Source organism: Amblyraja radiata, chromosome 26 (assembly GCF_010909765.2).
Source record: "Amblyraja radiata isolate CabotCenter1 chromosome 26, sAmbRad1.1.pri, whole genome shotgun sequence".
Taxonomy (NCBI): domain Eukaryota; kingdom Metazoa; phylum Chordata; class Chondrichthyes; order Rajiformes; family Rajidae; genus Amblyraja; species Amblyraja radiata.
The window spans coordinates 21,349,983-21,373,659 of NC_045981.1; the positions used below are offsets into that span (position 1 = coordinate 21,349,983).

The 23,677-nt window shown below is 44.6% G+C and overlaps 1 protein-coding gene across 1 annotated transcript in view; it reads right to left on the reverse strand.

Annotated features, from left to right (window-relative positions):
* LOC116987745 (protein HEATR9-like) overlaps nucleotides 1-23,402 on the reverse strand; it is a 36,317-nt gene extending 12,915 nt beyond the window's left edge. Inside the window, exons 1-10 of the mRNA XM_033043977.1 lie at nucleotides 23,311-23,402; nucleotides 21,142-21,267; nucleotides 13,754-13,880; nucleotides 11,507-11,563; nucleotides 8,780-8,899; nucleotides 7,257-7,401; nucleotides 6,108-6,238; nucleotides 4,343-4,531; nucleotides 3,565-3,657; nucleotides 1,415-1,534 (exon numbers count right to left, since the gene is read on the reverse strand). Coding sequence (XP_032899868.1) covers nucleotides 1,415-1,534; nucleotides 3,565-3,657; nucleotides 4,343-4,531; nucleotides 6,108-6,238; nucleotides 7,257-7,401; nucleotides 8,780-8,899; nucleotides 11,507-11,563; nucleotides 13,754-13,880; nucleotides 21,142-21,267; nucleotides 23,311-23,402 — 1,200 coding nt within the window. The remainder of the gene's footprint in view (nucleotides 1-1,414; nucleotides 1,535-3,564; nucleotides 3,658-4,342; nucleotides 4,532-6,107; nucleotides 6,239-7,256; nucleotides 7,402-8,779; nucleotides 8,900-11,506; nucleotides 11,564-13,753; nucleotides 13,881-21,141; nucleotides 21,268-23,310) is intronic.
* Between the last annotated feature and the right edge of the window lie 275 nt (nucleotides 23,403-23,677).

Sequence of the window (23,677 nt, forward strand, 5' to 3'; positions counted from 1 at the left end):
ACTGAATAGTGAAAGGCCTGGATGGAGTGGATGTGGGGAGAATGTTTGCACTGGTGGGAGAGTCTAGAACCAGAGGGAATAGCCTCAGAATAAAAGGACGTACCTTAAGAAAGGAGATGAGAAGGAATTTCTTTAGTCAAAATCAAAGGAATTTATTTTGTCAGAGGGTGGTGAATCTGTGGAATTCATTGCCACAGACTGCTGTGGAAGCCTAGTCACTGGGCGGAGATTGACAGATACTTGATTAGTAAGTGTGTCAGGGGTTATGGGGAGAAGGCATGCGAATGGCGTTGAAAGTGAAAGATAGATCAGCCATGATTGAATGATGGGCCGAATGACCTACTGCTGCTCCTATGACATATGAAATGAACAAAAACTGAGCGTGGCAGTACCCCACTTGTCACTGCCTGCCAACTAAATATGAATCCCTATGAATGAATGAATGAATGAATGAATGAATGAATAAGTTTATTGGCCAAGTATTCACACAGTTACCTTAACCATTTCACTAATAAACACACAAGACGAATGAAGCTTACACAGTAATACTACATTACAAGTGAAATCCTATTTTTTAAATAGAAAGCTAACTGTTCGGTGGTAAAAGCATATATGTGAAAAGTACAAACTAATGAACAATCTTGCTTTGAATCTGGTGGATTCATTCATGAGGAACGTGGGATTGAGTACAAGATTAACAAATTCAAGCTTTTCACGTGTGAAATCAACATGACAATAGACAATAGACAATAGGTGCAGGAGTAGGCCATTTGGCCCTTCGAGCCAGCACCGCCATTCAATGTGATCATGGCTGATCATCCCCAATCAGTACCCCATTCCTGCCTTCTCCCCATATCCCCTGACTACGCTATTTTTAAGAGCCCTATCTAGCGTGGTATCGTCTTGAGGGAGAGGTTAAGATTGAGAAACAGCCCCTAAATTTTGAACTACAATATTGGCAATGCTAATTGGTATATAGGATCACGTCATTCACTGTACAAGCTCACAAACAGGCGGAATAGCCAGTTTATCTGGGTTGTTAGCATGAGTTAAATTCAGTTTGAACATAAAAACAGAATCGCCAGAGCTCGATTGATTCGGGATTTTGCTGGGGTAATGTTGCACAGACAGCAAGTCACTGTGCTGTATACCATCAATCATCTTTACTAATGTATAATCCCTGGCACTCAGTGTCAGAAAGGGGTGGCTTCAGACAGGAGCCCAACATCAGCTAAAGTATCCATTACATTGCCTGATGGAATTCTGATAGAGGAGCAATGGATAGAGTTTTCCTGCCTGTCTATAGCACGGTCCACATTGTGATGAAGTGCAATGCGTGGCTGATTCTGGGACAGCTGATGTTTACTACCCGATGCTACAAGTCACCAGGGAACCTACATATCAAGTTCCTTACCACGACTGGGTCTTCCCATAGTTTTTTCATCAGCACATTAGCCACAGTGTGGTACATATTAGCTTCCATAATGCGCCGCGTTCCAACGACGACCAATAAATCTAGTGCCTCTAACCGATGCTGCAGCCATGAAACATTAAAATTATTTTGTTAAACGTGCAGAATATGAAGATTAAATGAAGTAGAGCCTGTTGTGTTGGTGTGATGTGTGGGAAGAGGAGGTTCCCATCCAGTGTCCTACCTGCTCCACTTTTCTTTTAGCTGACGAACAGTGCTCACTTACAAACCTTTTGATCACCTTACTCTAGAACAACCAACTGCTCCCTGTCCTGAAACCAAAGTTTCACTGGGGAAATGTTCTGGATTTCCAGGACCTTGCGTCTGAAGAAATGTCCTGATTTCAGACTTAAACAGCCTAGCTTATTCTACTCTTAATGCCCCATCAAATCCCTCAACCATCTAAAAGATCTCAATTGGATCACCTGTCTGCGTAGCACGTTTGAGGGGCTGCTTCTAACTTGCGAGTAACATAGGAAATCTTGTGGAAGCAGAGGGGGTGGCTGAAGTTTGTCTTCAATGGAACATCATGGCCAATGCTAAAGAAGATGGAAGTGATATCCACAAAGGGTAAAAGTAAAGAGATGATGATCCTAAATTGGTGAGCTGTGGCAAGGTGTTGTTATGGTGGGTGGAGAGCCTGGTGACTCGTGCCCATGCTCTCTCCTGGAATATTGTGAAGCAGTGGTTCTGATTTCAGGCTTTTCACTCGTAAGTAAAACTGAAATCCAAACATCGGATTGTGTTTGCTGTGATTATGTGGGTCTCGTGATGCAAGTGTGATGAGACATGAAGCATATTTGGAAAATTGGGGACTTAACTCCCAGACCGTCAAACCCAGGAGGGACAAGGGATGGGTTGTGGCAGGGGGGGTGAAGGGGTTAGGGTGGGGGACAGGTTGTGATAGCTTCAGGGTGGGCGTCGAGGTATGATGGGGTCAGGGCAGAGAATGAGCTGTGAAGAATATGCTGGGGGTGAGCTGTGATGGGGTTAGGATGGAGGATGGTGTGAGAGAGGGGGATGGGGTGTGATGGGGTCAGGGGCTATTCCTGAGGCAAGTGGGATCTATACAACTGGATAGATTGAATCAAAACCAGAAGATGTCCAATGTCCTTCTGGGGAGGTTGGCTTTGTGGGGGGTCTGTGCAAGAGGTGAACCCCCAGACTGGCAAACTAGGAGGAACCCTAACCCCGGGATAGTTGTGGAGTCCTCCACGGAACAGCAGCAGGAGCTCGCTTTCCTAGCACTCATCACAACTGCTTGTGTGTGTGTGTTAAATGGCCTGAACCCCATTAGGTTCATCATTATTCATCATTCGTCATTAGGTGAACATCAAGCTTTCAACCCCACCACAGCGTGAACTCCTCCCTCCATTTCAGAACCTTTAACTGCCTTTCCCATACATCCATGGCTCCAGTCCCTCTCCCCACAACCACCAATTGCAGTCCCTTGACCACCATTCATGTAGCTCCCAAACTTTAATCTGCATTAATATAAATCCTAATTCCTCGAACACAGAGCACAGAGCTGTACAGCACAGGAACAGGCCCTTTGGCCCTCAATGTACGTGCTGATCATGATGTCAAATTAAACTGATCTCTTCTGCGTGCATGTGATCCATATTCCTCCTTTTCCTGCACGACCACGTGCCTATCATAAAGTCCCTTAAGTGCCACTATCGTATCTGCTTCCACCACCACCCCTGTCAGCCTGTTCCATGCACCCATCACTCTGTCAAAAACTTGCCCCTCTCACCTTAAAGCTTTGCTCACTTATCTTTGACATTTCCAGTCTGGAAAATAAAACTAGGAGGAACCCTAACCCCGTCTACCCTACCAATGCCTCTCATAGTTTTATAACTTCTATAAAACAAATTTAATGCTTCAGGTTTCTCTCTCACCATTGCTCTGCCGGACCTGTGAATAATGTTGGCCTTCCCTGGTCTTACTTCAGATGTGTTAAGGCATTATATCACTTTATCTCATCATGATCTAGATATTTCCCCCATGACTTGGATATTTCTAGAATATTGATAGTTACATTATTTAAAGTCGCTCAACTAAAGGAAAAGTCATTAAATCTGCTGACTAACCTTGTAAATACGAGAGGTTTGGATCTGTTTCAGGACAACTTGGATTGGGAAAGTCTTATATATCCCGAGATACCTTATCACCACATCCAGTGCCTGCAAAATGGAAGAGGAAACTAATCTATCACTTTCTCCTTAACATTTGCAAAGATCTCTCACCCCAAGTTTAATGGTGGGTATGCTGACCAAGCGATAGCAATTTGAAGTCTCACCTTGCTTTGAGACATTGCAATATATCCGGCTGGCTCTAACTAATAAATGAGACTGAAATCTGTTGGAATTTCATCAGACAATCAGCTAGGCCTCTACCTCTGGTAGTGATTAACACTCACTGCAGACCCAGGACCCAAGGGCACTGAGTGCTGATGCTCACAAATTTTTCAGATCTCAAACAGATGCTGTCTTGTCTATTGTGCTTTGGTTGGTCCTTTATCTACTGTGCAAGACATTGGGTGAGACTGCACCTGGAGTTTAGTGCGCAGTTCTGGTGGCCATACTCATGGTCCTCCTCCACCATTGAGAAGCGACACCTCTTCTATAACCCAGAAGCTTAGAAAACTCCTCATTGTCTCCTTATCCACCGATTGGAATGGAGCTGATTCCTGGCAAAGGTCTCCACGACTTCTCTGAACCCTCTTTTGTGCCCTACTCACTTGAGCTCTCAATCAACCTGGGGCGGATGGGGTGAGCTCTTTCAGTGAGGATTGTAGGGAGGGTGACTGTTGGGTTTGAGGACGAGTTTGACCTTCTTAAAGAGTTAAGCATTTTATGAATCACGTACCAGATTCGTTTGGTAGGTGTGACCGTCGTAAAGATAGCTCATGATGTATTCAGTGGCGTCTTGATCATTTCTGTTGAGGTAACAAAGGGAGGCTGCAGCATGCACAGGGATCATGTCTTTGGAATGAGGAGCTGTCATCAATGCTGTCAACAGTAAATGCAATTTCTCCTTTGCTTTGAACTCCAGGTTCTGAAAAGACAAGGAAACATTGTACGATATTCAGGAACAGGCTGGAACATTCTGCTATAAACCAGAACTTTACAACTCAGAAGAAGCTCATTGTGTCTGCCCACCCCTTTCCCTTCCACTGTCACTCATATTATTAACCTTATTGCATCCTGGAGCTCGGAAAGAAACCTTCCTTGGACCTATGAAACAATCGCAAAGCATTGGTGAGGAGAGTAGAGATGGGAAGGAGAAAGTGGTGTAAGGAGTAACTAGATTAAGTACCCAAGGGAGGGAGAGAGATAAGGACTAGTAGATGGAGTTACTGGAAGAGGGGTGCTGCTGTTCCACTAGTGAGACAGACCTTGTTTTTACAGAGCCCCAGTGACAACCTTGGGATGTTCCGTGGTAATTTAGTCAATAAAGTGCCATTTCTATCTTAATATAAGAAATGCAAGAGCTGATTCGTTACTGGAAGATCCAGAAAATAGCAGTGCAACCCTGACCAGATCATGTACTTCTCATTGTTGATTAAGGGATAGCCATGTGAAAAAAACCCCACCTGCTCTTCTTCCTGCCATGAACAGACTCCTTTACATCCTAATAGCCCTGTCACATGGTACAAATTAATTCCAAGAGCTCTCCCGAGTTTAAAAAAAATCAAACTCGTGGTAAGCACGGAGAATGAACGTCGGAGCTCGGGGACGTCTCTTACCGGCTCGTAACGCGAACGGCAGGTACTCGGGAAGACTCGCTAACGGCAGGTAAGCACGGGAAGACTCGTGAAGATTTTTCAACATGAGCCCCGAGTACCGACGAGTGGCCATTACTGTAAATCTCCGAGTTCGAATCAGGGCAAACTCGGGAGAGCTCTTGGAATGAACTCGTACCGTGGGACAGGGGTTTAAAAGCCTCTTCCTTAAAAAGGCATCACCTACACAGGTGGAACATTATGTTGCAATTTTAGACAGCACTGGTTCACCTGCACTTGGGAGTATTGGCCATCACACTGCAGCAGGAGAGGGATGTAGTTGTACTGGAGAGGGAGCAGAGGAGATTCACAAAGATATTGCCTAGGTTGGAGGACTTTTGTTATGGGGAGTGATTGGATAGGATGGCCTTATTTTTTCCCTGGAGCGAAGGAGGCTGAGGTGTGGCCTGATGGAAGTGTATACGATTATGAGAAGCATAGATAGGTTAGATGATCAGCGTGATAGACGAGATGAAGACAAATGGCAGAGTTCAAGCTGAGAGGTAGGAGAAGGGAGGAATCTTAGGAATAGGGTCTTCTCAGAGAGTGGTTGATGTCTGTAATGTGTTTCCAGAGGAGGTGGTGGAATCAGATACAATCACTATGTTTAAGATGCATGCAGACAGACATGTAGGTATTGAAAGATATGCTTAGTGTAGAGGGGCAAAAAGATGGGCAAGGACTTGGTGGGCAGAAGAGCCTGTGCTGTATAACTCTATAACTCTCTGACTATGAATGAGGACCTCCCTGGTACATATCCGGTGTTTATGGTCATATTTCTGGAGTAAAACTGTGAATCCTGTTGCCAAACCAAAGCAAAGCCCAAGTGGACTGTGCCACGTACCATACCTGGTGGTCGGGTGCAAGTGACAAGTCCCGCAGTGTCCCCCTCAGAATCACAATTAATTCTTCCAGATGTGTGCCGCTTGACCAACTCAAATGATCGACAAATTTTGTTATCAAGTCTTCATCCCAGTATCCTGAAGAGTAAAAATGACTGTGTAATACAAGTGGTGCCTCTGTCCTCAGTCAAGTCCTCTGCTTTCCTCACACCACTTTATGGGAGGAGGACTAGTTATGGACAACAGCTTCAGTCACACCACAAGCCCCAATACGCTAGTCATAGTAACTCATGTTATCAAACTCACATTATATTTTAACATGGTAAAACGTCGCAGAGCAGTAAACAAACAAACTAACTCTGATGGCATGCCTCAGAATACCGTATTAAGGGAGATGTGAGATATTGTTTTAGGAGCACGTTAATAGCATGGAAGTGGAGAAGTTTAGGAAGGGAATCTCAGAGCTCAGGATCTTGATAACTGGAGATACAGCTGTCAATAGCAAAGTGATAAGATTGGGGATGTTAAAGAGGCTGCAACTGGAGGAATGTTTGGGCGCAAGGAGATAACAGTGAGAGGGTGGAGTGAGGCCACAAGTAGGTTTGAAGAAAGGATTTAGATTTGATAATCTAGTTAGAGCTGGGTCGGCAGCCCATGTGGGTCAGTAAGTGCAGGCCTGATGGTGAAACGGACAGTGTGAATCAGAGTGGAGGCACCATGTGGCACAAATCCGACAGAGGGTATTACAAGGGCAGCAGGTTAAGGATAGTGGCGACATTACTGCTCTAATTATGTAGATCATAGTTTTGTGCTAAGTTGATCCATGCACTAAAGAGTGACCGATACCAGGAATCCCAGGTGAATTTTCTCCCAAACTTATAGCTGTTAAGCATAATTCAAACATCAGCTGGGGTCCTGATTGGGTCCAGCTTCCTCTCCGAGGGTCCACACTGTGAATATGAGGATGACCTGAGCAGGCCTAACGAAGGTTGGGCTAGAAATTACCCTTCCCCACGATTCATCCCAGCTTCCTTCATTATTCATGACCACAGACATTTACAGCCCACTCCATGCTCCGTACCCATATGTATTCTCATTAAAAAACTCCCACCCACAACATCACTCCATGTTCTCGCAGGGACCCAGAGCAGCTCACCAGCCCAGGCGGGTGTGGCCAACAGCTGAATCGCTGTCAGTGGGATGTTGAGTGGAACAGCAGTCCTATATTTTGAGCACTCACCCAGCGTGACCAGAGCCTTCATCGTCTCACATTGCACTGCACAGTCTTTATCGGTCTGCAACTGATGCAAACAAATGGAAGGCAGTTTAACCAGTTCACACCCAGCAGCTCAGACAAACAGAAGGGGGGGAGAAGGGGGGGGGGGGAGAAGGGGGGGAGAAGCGGGGGGGGAGAAGAAGGGGGGAGAAGGGGGGGGAGAAGGGGGGGGGAGAAGGGGGGGGAGAAGGGGGGGAGAAGGGGGAGAAGGGGGGGAGAAGGGGGGGGAGAAGGGGGGGGAGAAGGGGGGGGAGAAGGGGGGGAGAAGGGGGGGGAGAAGGGGGGGGAGAAGGGGGGGGAGAAGGGGGGGGAGAAGTGGGGGGGGAGAAGGGGGAGGGGGAGAAGGGGGGGGAGAAGGGGGGGAAGGGGGAGAAGGGGGGGGGGGGAGAAGGGGGGGGAAGAAGGGGGAGGGGAAGAAGGGGGGAGAAGGTGTGGGGGAGACACTTTTAAGAAGCCAGACAACTTTTTTAAAAGTTTAGCGGGCATTTAACATTACCGGTCGTTTTCCTTGGTTCTGAAAACTCCAATGAGCCAATTAAAATGCCTGGTCAGCAAAGAAGATTGTCTACGGCTGCCCTCGACTGCCTATAACTACATTGCGATCCTACTCCATTGCACTACGAGTCCAAAAGAACCATGCTGACCAATTTTTACTCACAACATTTTTTTCAGCATGCGAGTATGCGGGAACTTCCTTCGAGCATGACCAGCTTCGACTAAAAAATTACCGATTTTTAAAACGGCAACCTATTTTTAGTCGAGGCCGGCTTTGAATTTTTTTAAATAATCGCCGGAACATAGAAGAAGCTCGACTACACGGAAACCACTTTCGACCATTAGGGAGAGTGACAAAAACCTCCGGGAACCTCACGGAAACCTCACGGAAACCTTGGGTGGGGCGCAAGGTCTCCATAGGTTTCCGTTCAGGTTTCCTGTGTGGGACGGGCATTATGACCTCCTAGGACCATGTGTCGACCATGCTGCGAGTTTGAGTCGAGCGCAAACTCTTCTAAACTCGCTAATTAGGTTGCCGCTGTGGGACAGGCCCTTTAAGATTTTCAAAAGACATTTGGATAATGTATTGGAAGGGTTTAGAGGGTGCTTCCCAATGCAGGCAAATGGGACAGGTGCAAAATGCCAACTTGGTCGGCATGGACAAAGTGGGTGGAAGTGACTGTTTCCCCGCTGTATAATTCTGTGATTTTATTGTTCTTGTCCTCTTCCTCGCCCCTCCCTGATTTCTTCCCAACTCGTACCCTCCCTTCTGCAGTTTGCAGGCCCTTGTCAGTTCCTCCATCCTCCTATGCCTCCCTCCCCTCACTCTTATCCTACCCTCAAGCCTCATCTGTTATTCTATTTGCAAACCATCTAGTCCTCTGGGTCAGGTACAAGCCAGGTGTTACCCTCCAGTCACCTTTTGAAGATAATCTGTAGATGAGATGAAGGTTGCAGATGTGAATACGTACTGTGTTATGGAGAGCAGATATTATCTCCTTATTGTTGCAATTAAGGTAGTTCAGAGCCTGTTGGAAAAAGCACACTGAAATAACAACTCATGATATAAAGTTGGGCAAAAGTTAAAGATCATAAAGTTAAAACATTGCAAATGCAGTGTTTATTTAAAATGGTGAGACATTTTGATAATGTTGATGTTTCCCCTGGCCAAAGGACTTAGAACCAGGGATGAGAACAAAAGAAAGGCCATTTAAGACTGAGATGAAAGATTTCTTCACTCAGGGGAAGGTGAATCTGTACAATTCTCTCAGTCAAGTAGAGATTGATGAAATTCTGGATCAGAAGGGAATTGGTGGATATGGGGATGGTGCAGGGAAATAGTGTTGAGGTGGATCAGCCATGAACTTACTCTATATGCATGACAGGGCTGAAGGGCCTTCTGGCTACTCTTATTCCTATGGTGGAACAGTTTAGAGCTGGCAAGCAGTGTGTGTGGTGTAAACCTCAGTCATCTGTATTTGTGCCAGAGTTCTGCATTCCCACTGGAAGTCATCACGTTCAACCTATCCTTAGAGTATTAGGTTGAATTTATTAATTTATTACGAAGCAACAGTGGTAGAGTTGCTGCCTTACAGCACCAGAGACTTGGGTTCGATCCTGACTGTGACTGCTGAGCAAGAATTTCATTGTCCTATACAGGGACACATGACAATAAACTCACTTGAACTCACTTGAACTTGAACTTGAACTTGTCTGTACAGAGTATGTACGTTCTCCCTGTGACCAGGTGGGTTTTCTCCGAGTGCTCCGGTTTCCTCCCACACTCCAAAGACAGGTTTGTTGTTTAATTGACTTCCGCAAAATTGTAAATTCTCTCTAGCGTGTAGGATAGTGCTAGTGTACATGGTGATTGTTGGTCGGCATGGACTCAGTCAGCCAAAGGGCCTTTTACCATGTTGTATCTCTTAAATCTAAAGTTTAAATTTAGATTATGTTGTGCATTACCACTGAACACACTAATTCATCAATTTAGTCTGAGCACAGCACTATTTACCACTACATGACAGCAATTCCTAAGGTGTCTATTATAATGAAACTACGGACTCACAATATTGTATATCCATCATATTAACCCACACAATAGTTTGTTTTACAGGAAACAATCTAGTTTATGAAATGGTACCCATTGATATTCAGGGGACAAACCCATCCGATACTGTACAAGCACACAAATACATAAAGCAGTATGTATATTATGGAAAACAAACTTTTGTCTTTGGACAGCAGTCAGGAAAAAAAACTACGATACACTCTGAACATGATGTTCCCGTGCAGAGGCCACTGGGCATATGCAGTGACATCAAACATCTGACATTACCTCCAATTTTACCCAGCGCATGGGGCTGGTGAATAGCTTTCTATACACACATACTGTAGTTACGGCTTGCTATGACTTTAAGAGCTCTACTCAACCTGGACAGCCACCAGAGTCCAAAGTATTTAATTGTTTAGTAGTGTGTGTGTGTGTGTCGTTATTAGTTTACAATTAATTATTTTTAATTTATTTAAACAAAACGAGTAATTATTTTATTGATACATTTATGTTTTAATTGTTCCCAGATGTTTCCGAATAACCAGCCATTGACAGCCCTTCCACTTCACACTGGAGAACATAGAGTGAGCCTCCCTCTGTCCGAGGCATACTGTCAGTGCAGTGGCCATTTCTGCTTTTTTTAATAACAAAAAATAATTTAATCAATTATTTACAATAATATTTACAGTACAAAATAAATAAAAACAAAACCCACCACCATAATACAAGTCAAACAAATATACTAAATAAACTCCCATACAACGATATCACCATCCTTATAGAGGATGCATTCCATCCCACGCGGTGCCCAGCGGTCCAGGAAATCCCCCATGGTGCCCGTGGACAGCGTGTAGTCCCTTTCTATTACCACCAGGGTGCGGACGTAACCCCGGAAAAGGGGCAGGCAGCCGGCCCGGGCAGAGCGCTCTTCCACTTGGCGCCGTGACTCGCGGATGGCCAGCTTGGCCAGGCCTAGGAGCAACGCAACCAGGACATCTTCGGCCATACCCTCTCCCCTATGCACAGGTTGTCCAAAGATGAGGATGGTGGGTGTGAAGTTCAGACAGAAGGCAAGGAGCAGCCCCTTTAGATAATGGAACAGGGGCTGCAACCTCATACACTCCATGCACATGTGGAACACAGACTCTTCCAGTGGTAGGCGGCTGGCGAGTCTGTGAACCGCGAGAGAATCAGGTTGCAAGGGACCCCTCGATGCAGTCCCCAATGAAGAGGGGCAGCCATTTCTGCTGACTGTGCTGCTTCACAATGGACAGTGCTGTTGGGAGCCTCAGGAAGGCCTTCCACAGACCACAATGGATGAAGCAGCATGGTCCATGGCTGGACAACCTGGGGAGGCTGGTCTGCCCCATTACTTCCTTTTTCTTCATCGAACCACATCTTCGATGAACTATCATGCACTGAGCACTAGCACCAGTTACTGAGGGGACTTCCACATGTCAGCCAGGTGAGCATCTGAACCTGAGATGAAAGGTCAGTGAACAGTCCAGAATAATACACGTCTCTGAACTCATTCACCTCCATTAATCCACTCATATTTTGAAAGTTAAATTTTGGAACTTGCCTTAACAGCATCTTTTCTCTCAAGAACGATGGAAGAACTTAAGCTCTTTAAAAGCTCCTAAAATTAAAAATTAAAACGTAAATCACAATGAGGCATTTTGCTGGGTCTGTGCCCATCGAATGATTCAAGGCCAAATAGCAGCCGTAATTAGATCATTTAAAGTGTATATTGTCCAAGAACCACTTTTAAACTACTTCCAAAAGTAACTTACAAGCAGTTATCAGTTTTGATATTACAACGACAACTTCATTAACAAAGATCATTGTTTTTCTGGTAGGTCACAAGAGATATCCTTCAAAACCTGACAAAACAATACTTTGTGTTTGCGTATCCAAAGAGCCACGTCTCACATTACTGTGGTGAAAGATGGATGATCTGGGTGTCTGTGTTTTGTCCGCAAAGGCTTCTAGAATATCGATGTGAACAACCTTATCTCAATAAAGGTTGAGTCTGCATCCTGGGGGCATGAACATTGAATTCTCCCAAATCTGTTAGCCCTTGCTGTCTCCTCCCCTTCTTACCTCTCCCTCAGCCCTCGGGCTCCTCCTCCTCCTTTTTCCTTTCTTCTCCCCGCCTCCCCCCACCTCCCATCAGTCTGAAGAAGGGTTTTGGCCCGAAACTTTGCCTATTTCCTTCGCTCCATAGACGCTGCTGCACCCGCTGAGTTTCTCCAGCATTTTTTTGTGTACCTTTGAATATTCAGAGTTGGGCTTGTTAGCTAAAATATGCTCCCATTGTAAATGTATAATGCTATGGAACCATTTGGCCACACCTTAAATATTGAAATAAAGTATACAATTGCAACTATTATTTTTGTATCTAAAGGGTATAAAAACTGAGCATATTTTGAGGAGATTCGTCCTTGTCTTTCCTTTGTGTCTGCCTGTGATGAATAAAGATCTGTCACACCTGCCATCTCTGACTCAGTTTGCCTCTTCTGCAGTCACAGCATCTACAACTTTTTGATTTGCATGGAGACTTGTTAATTGTTTGTGCTCCAACTCACATCTCACCATTTTACAAATTAAAATAAACTACATTTCAATAATTTAAATAATACAAATTTACCAAGTTGTAGCACAAAAAGACAAATTCCAATCACATATAGCAACTGGAAGTGCTGGTTCCAATTTTCTGAATTAAATTAATCTTGAAGTTTCGTGATTTTCTACACAATCTACTGTCCAGATATCCAACAAAATCCAAACATGATAGTCAAAGAATCTGCATTTATCATTGGAAAATCTAGAAATAAAAAATTGAAAGGATGCCAATGACACAGTCAGATTATCAGAAACATTCAAAATAATTCTCCTGTGACAATTATCCAAACATTAATCCAAGACAAAAATAACTGGTATTTAATATAACATGAGCAAATATAAGAAAATAGACATTGTTTCACAAATGACAAACTCTGATTGACTGGGTTCTTTGAAGTTATGCCAATGGTTGATGATGGAAGTACAAGCATAATAAACAATGAGTTGCAGAGGAGTGGATTTGGGAGGACCCACATGACTGGGCAGGGATATGCCAGACAAAACTTAATGTAGAAGAGTCTGAGGTGACTTTGTTTAGAAAAAAAGAGAGGCAACCCAACATCCGCCCGCTGTGGCAGAATATCCTCTTTCACCCCTTACAATACTGGTGAAAGTTGTGCACTTCAGTGAGGACAGCCAATGCAGCAAGATTCTGCACCTTGAGATGGCGAAGGGGAAGGAACAAACTGTAAATCAATACACACATTTGTTGTTTCTCATCTCATCTGACAAGTGGGAAAGGAGTAATTAAACGTAGGAAATACTGCTTGTGAGTCATTATTTGATGAGAGTGATGCTAAGTGGTGTCAACTCCAATTCAACGGATGGTCTTCTTGCACTTGAATCAAATGTTCATGGGTTTGAAGGAAAATGCACAACAGGAAGTTTATTTGGGATGAAATAAACGGACACCCATCTTTGCTCTCAGGGAATGACCTCACACAATATTTAAAGAGCAGGAGGGTTCTCCCATGCCATGGCCAACAATTTATCCACTATCCACATTACTCATATTATTGGGCTGTCATCTTGTCCCTATACAAGCCTACTGTGCACTAAGTAGATGTTTGTTTCCAACAGAACAACAGAGACCACATTTTAAAATACTTCATTAGCTGTAAAGAGCGTTGGGATATTTTTACGCTGTGAAAGGTTTTATAGATTACAAAGTTCCTTCATACCTGTACATGGCTGGGGCACTCACCTTCAACCTTTCCCATTGCAAGGGGTGAGTACTTGGATCAATCTCCTTTGGTTTGTTCTGGACCTTTTGAACACTTAGAAGGACAGCAAAGGTTGTCACGCGGAATTGATGCATGAGGAACTTATGCCTGAAGGAGGACAAGAGGGGATATCAATGCTCCTGACGAGTCCTTCCTCAAAGCCCAATGATCTATCCATGGTCCTCACCCCCACACCATGCCATCATAGAGTAGTGGAGTCTCAGAGCGGAGAAAGTGCCCTCTGGCTCACCAGGTCAATGATGACAATCAAACACCTATCCGTATTAATCCCATACACCAGCACTTGGCCCATAACTTTCTGTTGGCAATTTAAGTGCACGTCCGTTGTCTGTTGTGAGAATCCCTGCCTCCACCATCTCCTCAGGCTGTGCGTTCCAGATTCCACCGCTCTTAAGGGAACAATGGTTTTCCTTTGCTCCCTTCTAAACCTCTTCTCTTTTCCCTTTAACCCATGGCCTTTAGTTTTAGAGACTACTGTTCTAGAGAAAGGTTTCCCCACTATCTACCCTATCCATACCTCTCATAATATTGTCTTCCCCACATACTGAAATAGCACTTCTCGACCACATGGTCACACATGCCTGTGGCTCATAATATCTATGCAGGACATGATGCCTGGTTATTCTCCTCTGCCTGCACATGATCCATATCCCTCCATATCCATGTGCCAACTTAAAAGCCCTTAAACTTCACTATCAATCCTGCTTCCACCACCACCCCTGGCAGTGTGTACCAGCCGCCCATCACTCTCTGTAAAAAAACTTGCCCCACTCATCTCCACATTTTCTCTCTCTGACCTTTAAGCTATGCCCTCAAATCTTTGACATTTCCACCCTGAGAAAAAGATTGATTGTCTACCTTATCCAAGCGTCTCATAACTTTGTACACTTCTATCAGCTCTCCCCTTATCCTCCAACACTCCAGAGAAAACAATGACAAATTTCCAAACTTCTCCTTCAAGCTCATACTCTCTATTGAGGCAATAGTCTGGTAAACCCATCCTACACCCTTTCCAAATCTTCCACGTTCCTCCCTTAATAGGGCATCAGAACTGTACACCAAATACTCCAAATGCAACTCAGCTAGAGTTTCATAAAACTACAGCAAGACTTTCTGATTCCTATACTTAATGCCATGGCTGATTAAGGCAAGCACACACACATACCACACACCTAGTTTACCACTCTGTCTACTTCTGTCACCACTTTCAGGGAACCATGGACCTGGACCCCAAGATTCTGCTGTATATCAATATTGTTAAGGCTCTTGTCATTAACAATATATCTTTCCCTTATATTCAACCTTCCATCAAAACACAATTGCTCAGATTTAACTCTATTCGTCCACTTTCAAGAGAGAGCTAGATAGGGCTCTTAAAGATAGTGGAGTCAGGGTATATGGGGAGAAGGCAAGAACGGGGTTGGGGATGATCAGCCTGATTGGGGATGATCAGCCATGATCACATTGAATGGCGATGCTGGCTCGAAGGATCAAATGGCCTACACCTGCACCTATTGTCTGTTGTCATATCCTGCTGCATTCTTTGACAGCCTTCCTCGCTGTCTGCAATGACACAAATTTTGATATTGTCTGCAAACATACCAACCAGCCCAGCTACATTTACATTCAAGTCATCAATCTATATATCAAACAAAAGGGATCCCAGCACAAATCACTGATCACAGACCTCCAGCCAGAATAGCCTCCTTCCACCACTACCTCTGTCTTCTATGGATAATCCAAAATATAAAGTCATCGTGGATCCATGCATCTTAATCATCTGGATCAGCCAATGATGGGGGATTTTTTTTCAAATGCCTTATTAAAATCCATGCAGATAACATCAACTGATTAATCACATTTGTCACCTCCTCAATAAACTCAATAAAGTTAGTAAAATATGATGTGCTGTGAAAGCCACACCGACTGTCCATAATTAACCCATTCTTTTCTGAGATTGTCTGCAACAATGAATTACAAGGAGCGTGCAATGTGCTGCACTGTGAACGCACACTGTTTTCCATCCAGGATAGTCCAGTCAATCTGAGGGGGTTACCCACCACTAATTGCAAAATAATTTATTCTATTGCAGTACATTCTAGTATGGTTCTCTAAACCCCATAATAAAAGTCCTAAAAAATCCTAGCATGGGAAAGTGGTGTAGCTTCTGCCAGTAGAGGAAATTTATATTATCACTATAACCTTGCACCTAAGTACCTGATTGAAACAAATAAAGTGAAATAAACCTATGTTTTCAGCAGGGCACAATCTGTATGCCAAATCTGCGTACCTGTATCTGCAAACGATGTGCCAACGTGAGAACACTCATCCTAATGTGTACACAAGCTTCATGAATGGATTTCATGTTGTCAGGAAAAGCAATCGGTACTGGGCAGGCTTGTCAACTGATCTCGTAATTGAGCAAGTGCTAATGAGAGAATAAAAACAAGTGGTGGGTTAACCAGAGGCAGAGGTATGACGATCAGTGGCTGACCTGGAGATTGGGGATGCCATCTTGTGCTGAGGTAAATCTCGCTATGCAAGAGCTCACTGGTGTGACCCACAACACCAGTGAACAGCACAAAGACACATCCAAGTCCAGACAAGAACAGGACACAGAGGACATCTACAAGTTCATTGCAGCCTTCAAAGAATAGGATCCATTCAATAGTGAGCCATCCCTGTACAATATCATGAGTGGTGTTGCTGCACATGAAAAAGTGAATGTCATCAAGGCAAGATCTGTAGGCCATGGGATACTAGAGTCAATGGTTGGGAACAAATGTGAACGAGTACTCTTTCCAATGGAAAAATCTAGCAGTCACACTTGGATCCAAGACAACCGTTGTCATTGGCGGAGATCCAGTTCAGGTCGATCCACAGTTGCTTTTCCAGTTGCTGAGTGTTATTGCCACCCGCGAAGATCAGGAAGATCCAGCAGCCTTGTTTCAATACGAGTTTTGTAGTCATCCCACAGCATTATTTGACAATGTTGGGCTGTCAAGAAGCCAAACAAAGCGGCACTAGGTGAAGCCCTTTGGGAGATGGTGAAACAGGATCAGACGGGCCCTACTGGTGATGATTTACATTACGTGCTTGAGGGTGGTGCACTCTTGCAACGTCTACCATGGTCAAGAGGTCAAACCTTTGAGAGCATTTGTCATATGTATGTCACATATGTGACAAATCGGTATGGAAAGTCAACCATTGTCTTTGATGGTTATGAAGATGGGCCTGCCATCAACGATGCTACACACTGCAGACGCACGGGCAGCTCCAAGGGACCAAATGTGATATTCACATGAAAGACTTTGCTGAAGCTGAAGAAAAATTAGTTTCTCGTCAACAAAGTAAACAAAGGTTTCTTCATAGGCTGGGTTCCTTCCTAGAGAGAGTGGGCTGCACTACGATTCATGCCAAAGGAGATGCAGACATCCTGATCGTCAAGACACACCGGTGGAGTCAGCGAAGGTTGTTGACACCATTCATATTGGTGATGATACAGATCTGCTAATCCCGTTGTGCTACCATGGAGATGCAATCCAGAAAGAGCTATTCATGAAACCTGAAACCAAAGCCAACACCAAAAAGCACAGTATGGAACATAAAGAAGACAATGGAGATCTTGGGAAAGAAAATCTGTTCCAGACTACTCTTCGTACATGCATTGCTTGGATGTGATACAACATCAAGAGTTTTTGGTGTAGGCAAAGCAGAAGCCCTAAAGCAAGTCCAGAACAATGTTGATTTCCTGCAAGTTGCCCACCTGTTTACAAAAGAGGGTGCTGCAACAAAAGATATAATTGATGCAGGAGAGAAAGCCCTAGTCTACATCTTTAATGGCAAGCAGGGTGAAGGTATAGATGCTCTGCGAGAAGGTGGCAAAAAGCTACACATTCGTGGAGCCTCAGACATTGCCGCCAACATCTGCTGCTACACAGTATCATAGTCTGCCAGTATACTTTCAGATTCAGACCTGGAAAGAGATGACTGGACAATTGAAACCAGAAGAATGGGGATGGAAGATCACTGATGGACAATTAATGCCAGTACAGACACATCTCCCCGCTGCACCAGAGAAGTTGACCAAGATATTCAGGTGTAACTGCAAGACTGGGTGCAGCACCAGAAGATGCATCTGCAAGAGTATTCCCATTGACTGCACATGGATGTGTGGAGTGTGTAAAGATCTAAGTTGTGGAAATTCATCTCGGGTGGAGATAGATGATGGTAGTTCTGCTGAGTGATGTTGCCTGAAATGTCACGAAGAACGCTAGCCATGTTATAGCTGTGAAAACGAATGTAAATTATGGCTATTCTCATCTTGATTGGGTGACACCACCTTTGATTAGAACGGGTGTTGAGGGTTATGGGGAGAAGGCAGGAAAATGGGATTAAGAGGCAGAGATCAGCCATGATTGAATGGCGGAGTAGGCACGATGGGCCGAATGGCCTAATTCTACTCCTATTACATGAACTAAATATTCCATGCAACACCTGTCCCTTCACCTCTCCCTTCGACTCCATTCAAGGACCCAAGCAGTCGTTCCAGGTGCGACAAAGGTTCACCTGTATCTCCTCCAACCTCATCTACTGCATCCGCTGCTCTAGATGTCAGCTGATTTACATCGGGGAGACTAAGCGTAGGTTGGGCGATCGTTTCGCCGAACACCTCCGCTCAGTCCGCAATAATCTACCTGAACTCCCGGTGGCTCAGCACTTCAACTCCCCCTCCCATTCCCAATCCGACCTCTCTGTCCTGGGTCTCCTCCATTGCCAGAGTGAGCAACAGCGGAAATTGGAGGAACAGCACCTCATATTCCGTCTGGGGACCTTGCGTCCGGATGGCATTAACATTGAATTCTCCCAATTTTGCTAGCCCTTGCTGTCTCCTCCCCTTCCTTAACCCTCTAGCTGTCTCCTCCCACCCTCCCATCCGCCCGCCCTCGGGCTCCTCCTCCTCCTCCCCTTTTCCTTCCTTCTCCCCCCCCCCACCCCCATCAGTCTGAAGAAGGGTTTCGGCCCGAAACGTCGCCTATTTCCTTCGCTCCATAGATGCTGCTGCACCCGCTGAGTTTCCCCAGCAATTTTGTGTACCTTAAATATTCCAGGTGTTACTTGTTGCTTTATCCAATTTTTCATGCTTGCTTTCTTATGACATGTTCAGATGCAAAGTTATAGTGAAAATACGAATTTTCTCCGATGGCGGAAGCTAATTTGCATATTATGCAAATCACACCACTTTCCTATGCTAGGATTTTTTAGCTTTTAGTATGCTGTTTACGGTTCCATACTGTAATTCAATGCAGCAAAATAAATTATTTTGCAATTAGTGGTGGGCGAAGGTACTGCTTTGACTGGACTAGGACTGATGTTTGGGTACCTAGAATTCACTTCAAACAAGTCCTGGAGTAAAAGCGAGTATCGATATTGATTTAGGAAATCACTGTATTGTCAATCAAAACCTAGCTGGTTCTCCAAGCTCCCTTAAGGAAGGCAATCTGTCATCCTCACCTGCTTTGGCCTCTACATGATTCTACACCCACCAAAGTGGGTCTTTTAACTATTCCCTGATATTTTCAGGGTCAGTTAGGCATAATGTTTTTTTGTGATATTATGCCAGTACGCATTCTGCCACCTCTAAAAGGTTAAAAAAAATAGATTTTCAGAATTTTAATTTTTATGCTCTTCAATGTAAAATGTTTTGTCACCAAACTGATTGATTGGTCACAAACTAAAACAGATGAAGGGGTACCTGGATAGAAAAATTGTTACATGTTGCTTACTTTTTACTTGATATGCATATCAGTAACTTTGTTAACAAAAAAAAATCACTGGTTAGACGTGAAAAGTAATGGCAGCATTGGCGATGATATCAACACGCCGCAGACACTGGGTGGACTGGTAATCAGTGGGGGAAATGTTGAATGTTTTGGATGCTCTTATTCTATTCTTACTTTGTCATTTCTGCCTTCAGCAGAGTTATAGAATCATAGAGCTATTGAGCAGGTAAACAAACACTTTAGCCCACCTGATCCATGCCGACTAAATTGGCATCCTGGGCTAGTCCCAGGATCCAAGCAGAGACCCAGTCAATTTCCCTCTACTAACGCTCCCCTCCGCCTGGCAGAACTTGTCCTCACCATCACCAACTCCTCTTTCGACTCCTTTCACTTTCTCCAAGTTAAAGGTGTAGAGCATTCCCAAAGCCCCCAGCTATGCCTGTTCTTTGTCGGTTACGTCAAACAGTCCTTGTTCCAGACGTACTCTGGCACCGTCCCCCGGCCCTTTCTTCACTACATCAAGGACAGCATCGGTGCTGCCTCCTGCATCAGTGCAGAACTCATTGATTTCATTGACTATACAGCAACTATACTTCTCTTTCAGGGAACTATGGACGCACACCAAGTTCCCTCTGTACACAGCACTGATCATTGCAGAATACCTCTGGCCACAAACCATGCCAGCAACTAAAAAGGATGAAAAGATTGAACTGACTTGACTTTAGTCAAGTGGCATTTTCCTGTGTCTAACGTTTTTTATAACAGCGAAACAGAAATATTGAACAAACTAACTCTACTCCCCTCCCCCCCCCTCCACCCCCGCAACCGCGCGTTGAGGGGACGGGACCCAACGGGTCCCCCTTGGTCTAGTATCCTTTTAATAATCAGTGAGATTCCTCCAGGTTAGCTCAGCAAAAATTACAAGGGAATAATTGTTATTCCTGAAGCTCAGGGAGAATACTGGATTGTTGGCAGATTTAATTAGCTCACCTTGGTACGGGAGGGAGGAGGCATGATCACAAAGTAGGCCAACGACAGCCTACTTCAACAGTTCCCAGGGTTTCTCCTTACCAGTCCAGGCAGCGCAATTGAATTGCTGACTGGAGCAACACTTTCCCAGTTCAACACAGCTATCTCTTTCTTAGCCACAGCAAGCAGCAATCGAAGCACACACGCACACGCGCACGCACGCACACGCACACACACAAGGAGAAATGTGCCATGCCCTCAAACATTAACCTAAATACATGATTCCATTTGAATTTTCAATCCGGCTGCCAATGTGGGGAAGAAAATATCCCATGTTCCCTTCATGGCCTTTGTGAGAATCCCATGAGGATCCAAGATCTGGCGGGAGCAGACAATGTCTCACAGGTCTGTCGGAGTGGGGCCTGGGGGTGAACTGGGACAATCCACGATTGTCTGACTGGATTGAGCAGAGCAGGGAGGGCATTATTCTGTATCGAACCTGAATGAATCTGCGCTAGCTGTGCTGGTGACTGTGACTGGGTGTGATCTGGCATTCCCAGACACTCAATTAGTGGTTAGCTGTTGTCTGCCTTTACTTGAGTTTCCGCTTCCTCAGCTTCTCTTCTTCTCGCCTAAGTTCACTCAGCGTCATGTAGACAACAGTGTCCTGGCTGATGAGGTGGGCCTGGTCGAGTATAGACTCGGGGTCCTCGGATGTCCATCTAGTCGGAGGCAGAGGAATCACCTGTATCGGTGTATTAGAGCAGAAAGAAAAAAAGTAATTGAAAAATTATATCTCATTCCCCCTGAAATTCAGCTAGGACATCCAAGAGTATAAAGTGCTTATGATTTCATCCCCGGGTGATTGTACACTGACATTTCAATCTTTCACAGATAGAAGCTGGTAAATATTACAACAGAATATTTATTACCACGTTGAAGCAATGGAACGGAGAAATTCAATGGTATTGGAAAGTGGTGACTCGCTGTGTGCTGTTCCTGAAGAGGATCTATTGTGCTCATGTACAGGATGATTTGACTGAATAGTATGCTGAACAGGATTTCATGTGTATTCCTGTATACGTGAACAATTATATCAAGCAACTGAATCATCCGACCAACAACTAGAGAGCAGTCCTGAGCTACTATCTACCTCATTGGAGACCCTCAGAATATCTTTGATTGGACTTTACTGCACTTTATCTTGCACTGAACGATATTCACGTTATTTCCCTTTATCATGTATCTGTGCACAGTGGATGGCTCGATTGTAATCATGTGTTGTCTTTCCACTGCTTGGTTAGCAATCAACAAAAGCTTTTCACTGTACCTCGGTACACATGACAATAAATTAAACTAAACTAAACTAACATACTAAATTAAGTTAAATGCAAGTACAGGGATATATTCGATAGATTTTATGGGTGGAATGAGCTCCCTCATAGATTAATATGTTTCAGGAGCCTCCTGGTACTCTGCTGCTCCCACCTTCCTAGGGTAGGTCAGTCAGGAAGGTTTTAGAGATCCCTGCTTCTTTCGGGAACAAAAACAACACCTAGTTGCATTCCACAAGCAGTCTCATCCTCCTGGCGGATACTGGTTCATACCCTCAACAACTTCTCTTTTTATCTCCTCTCACTTTAAAAAAAAATCAAAGATGTAGTTATGGCACTCACATAGGCCCAGCCATGCTTGTCTCTTCATTGGCTACGTGGAGCAGTCCTTGTTCCAAACCTAGATGGGCACCACTCCCCAACTCTTATTCCGCAACATCGACGACTGCATTGGTTCTGCTTCCTGCACCTGTGCGGAACTCATCAATTCTATCAGCTTTGCTACTGACCCTGGCCTCAAATTCTCTTGGACCATTTCAACTACCTTTCTCCCTTTTCTTGATCTCTCTGAATCCATTGCAGGAGATAACGTTTCTTCTGGCATCAAATATAAACTCACTAACTGCCACAGCTACCGAAACTACAACCTTCCAACCTATATCATGTAAGGACACCAGAACCTTTAGTACATCTACCTCTGCCACATGTGCTCTCACAATGAGGCTCTCCATTCCAGGACCTCTGAAATATCTTTCTTTTCCAGGAAACATGGTTTCCCTTCTCTGTGGTTGATGGAGACCTCATCTTCATTTCTTCCTTTTCCCCTCACTTTTGCCCCAACACCCACTTCTCCACCCAGACAACAAAGAGATAGACTTCCCTTGATCCTTACCTTTCACCCTACCTGCCACTGTATCCAGTACATCATTCTTCAGCATTTCTGCCAGCTACAACATGTTTTCCCCTACAATCACATCTACCTCCTCCTTTTCTGATTTCCACAGGTATCACTCTCACTGCCTCCATCCGCCCCCTTTTTTCAATCTTTATCTGTCATTACCCATCGCCTATTGGCCACTGTAGCCTAACTCCACCCCTCACCCCCCACCATTCCATTTATCCTTACATGATTCCACCCATCTCCTATCACCACTCCCTCTGATATCTTTATACCAGCCAAAATGGATAGGAAGGAACTGCAGATGTTGGTTTACACCGAAGAGACTTAAATTGGAGGAGTAACAGCGGGTCAGGCACCATCTCTGGAAAATGAGCCCGATTTTTGATTGTTCCTCTACTGGAAGCACAGCCTTCAGCTTTTGATATCCTGACCTATACAATTCCTCCTCCACTCCCCAAATCTTATCACCTCCTGAAGACTTTGTGATTTCTGTGAACCAGGGCAATGAAGCCAGTGAGGACACAACTTACCCAATTTCCTGAGTTTGCAACCCAATGGGTCTCTCACTGTTGATCAACTGCTCCCTCTTGAGGCCAAACTGCGTCACGTCGGCTGTAACCATTTTAACTCTTTGGAAGGCTTGAGCTGCACTTTATTTTCAAATAAGGAGACCATTTGATATTCCGAATCTGGATAATGGGTCTGAAGAGGTTGTCTTGACCAGAAATGTCACCTCCTCATCTCCAGAGATGCTGCCTGACCTGCTGAGTTACTCCAGCAATTTATGTCTATCCTTATACCAGCTATCTTCCCTCACCACCATCTGTCCTGATGCAGGGTCTCAACCTGAAACATTTCCCAGCATCTGCAGTTTCTTGTGCCTCCTTCTTGGATATC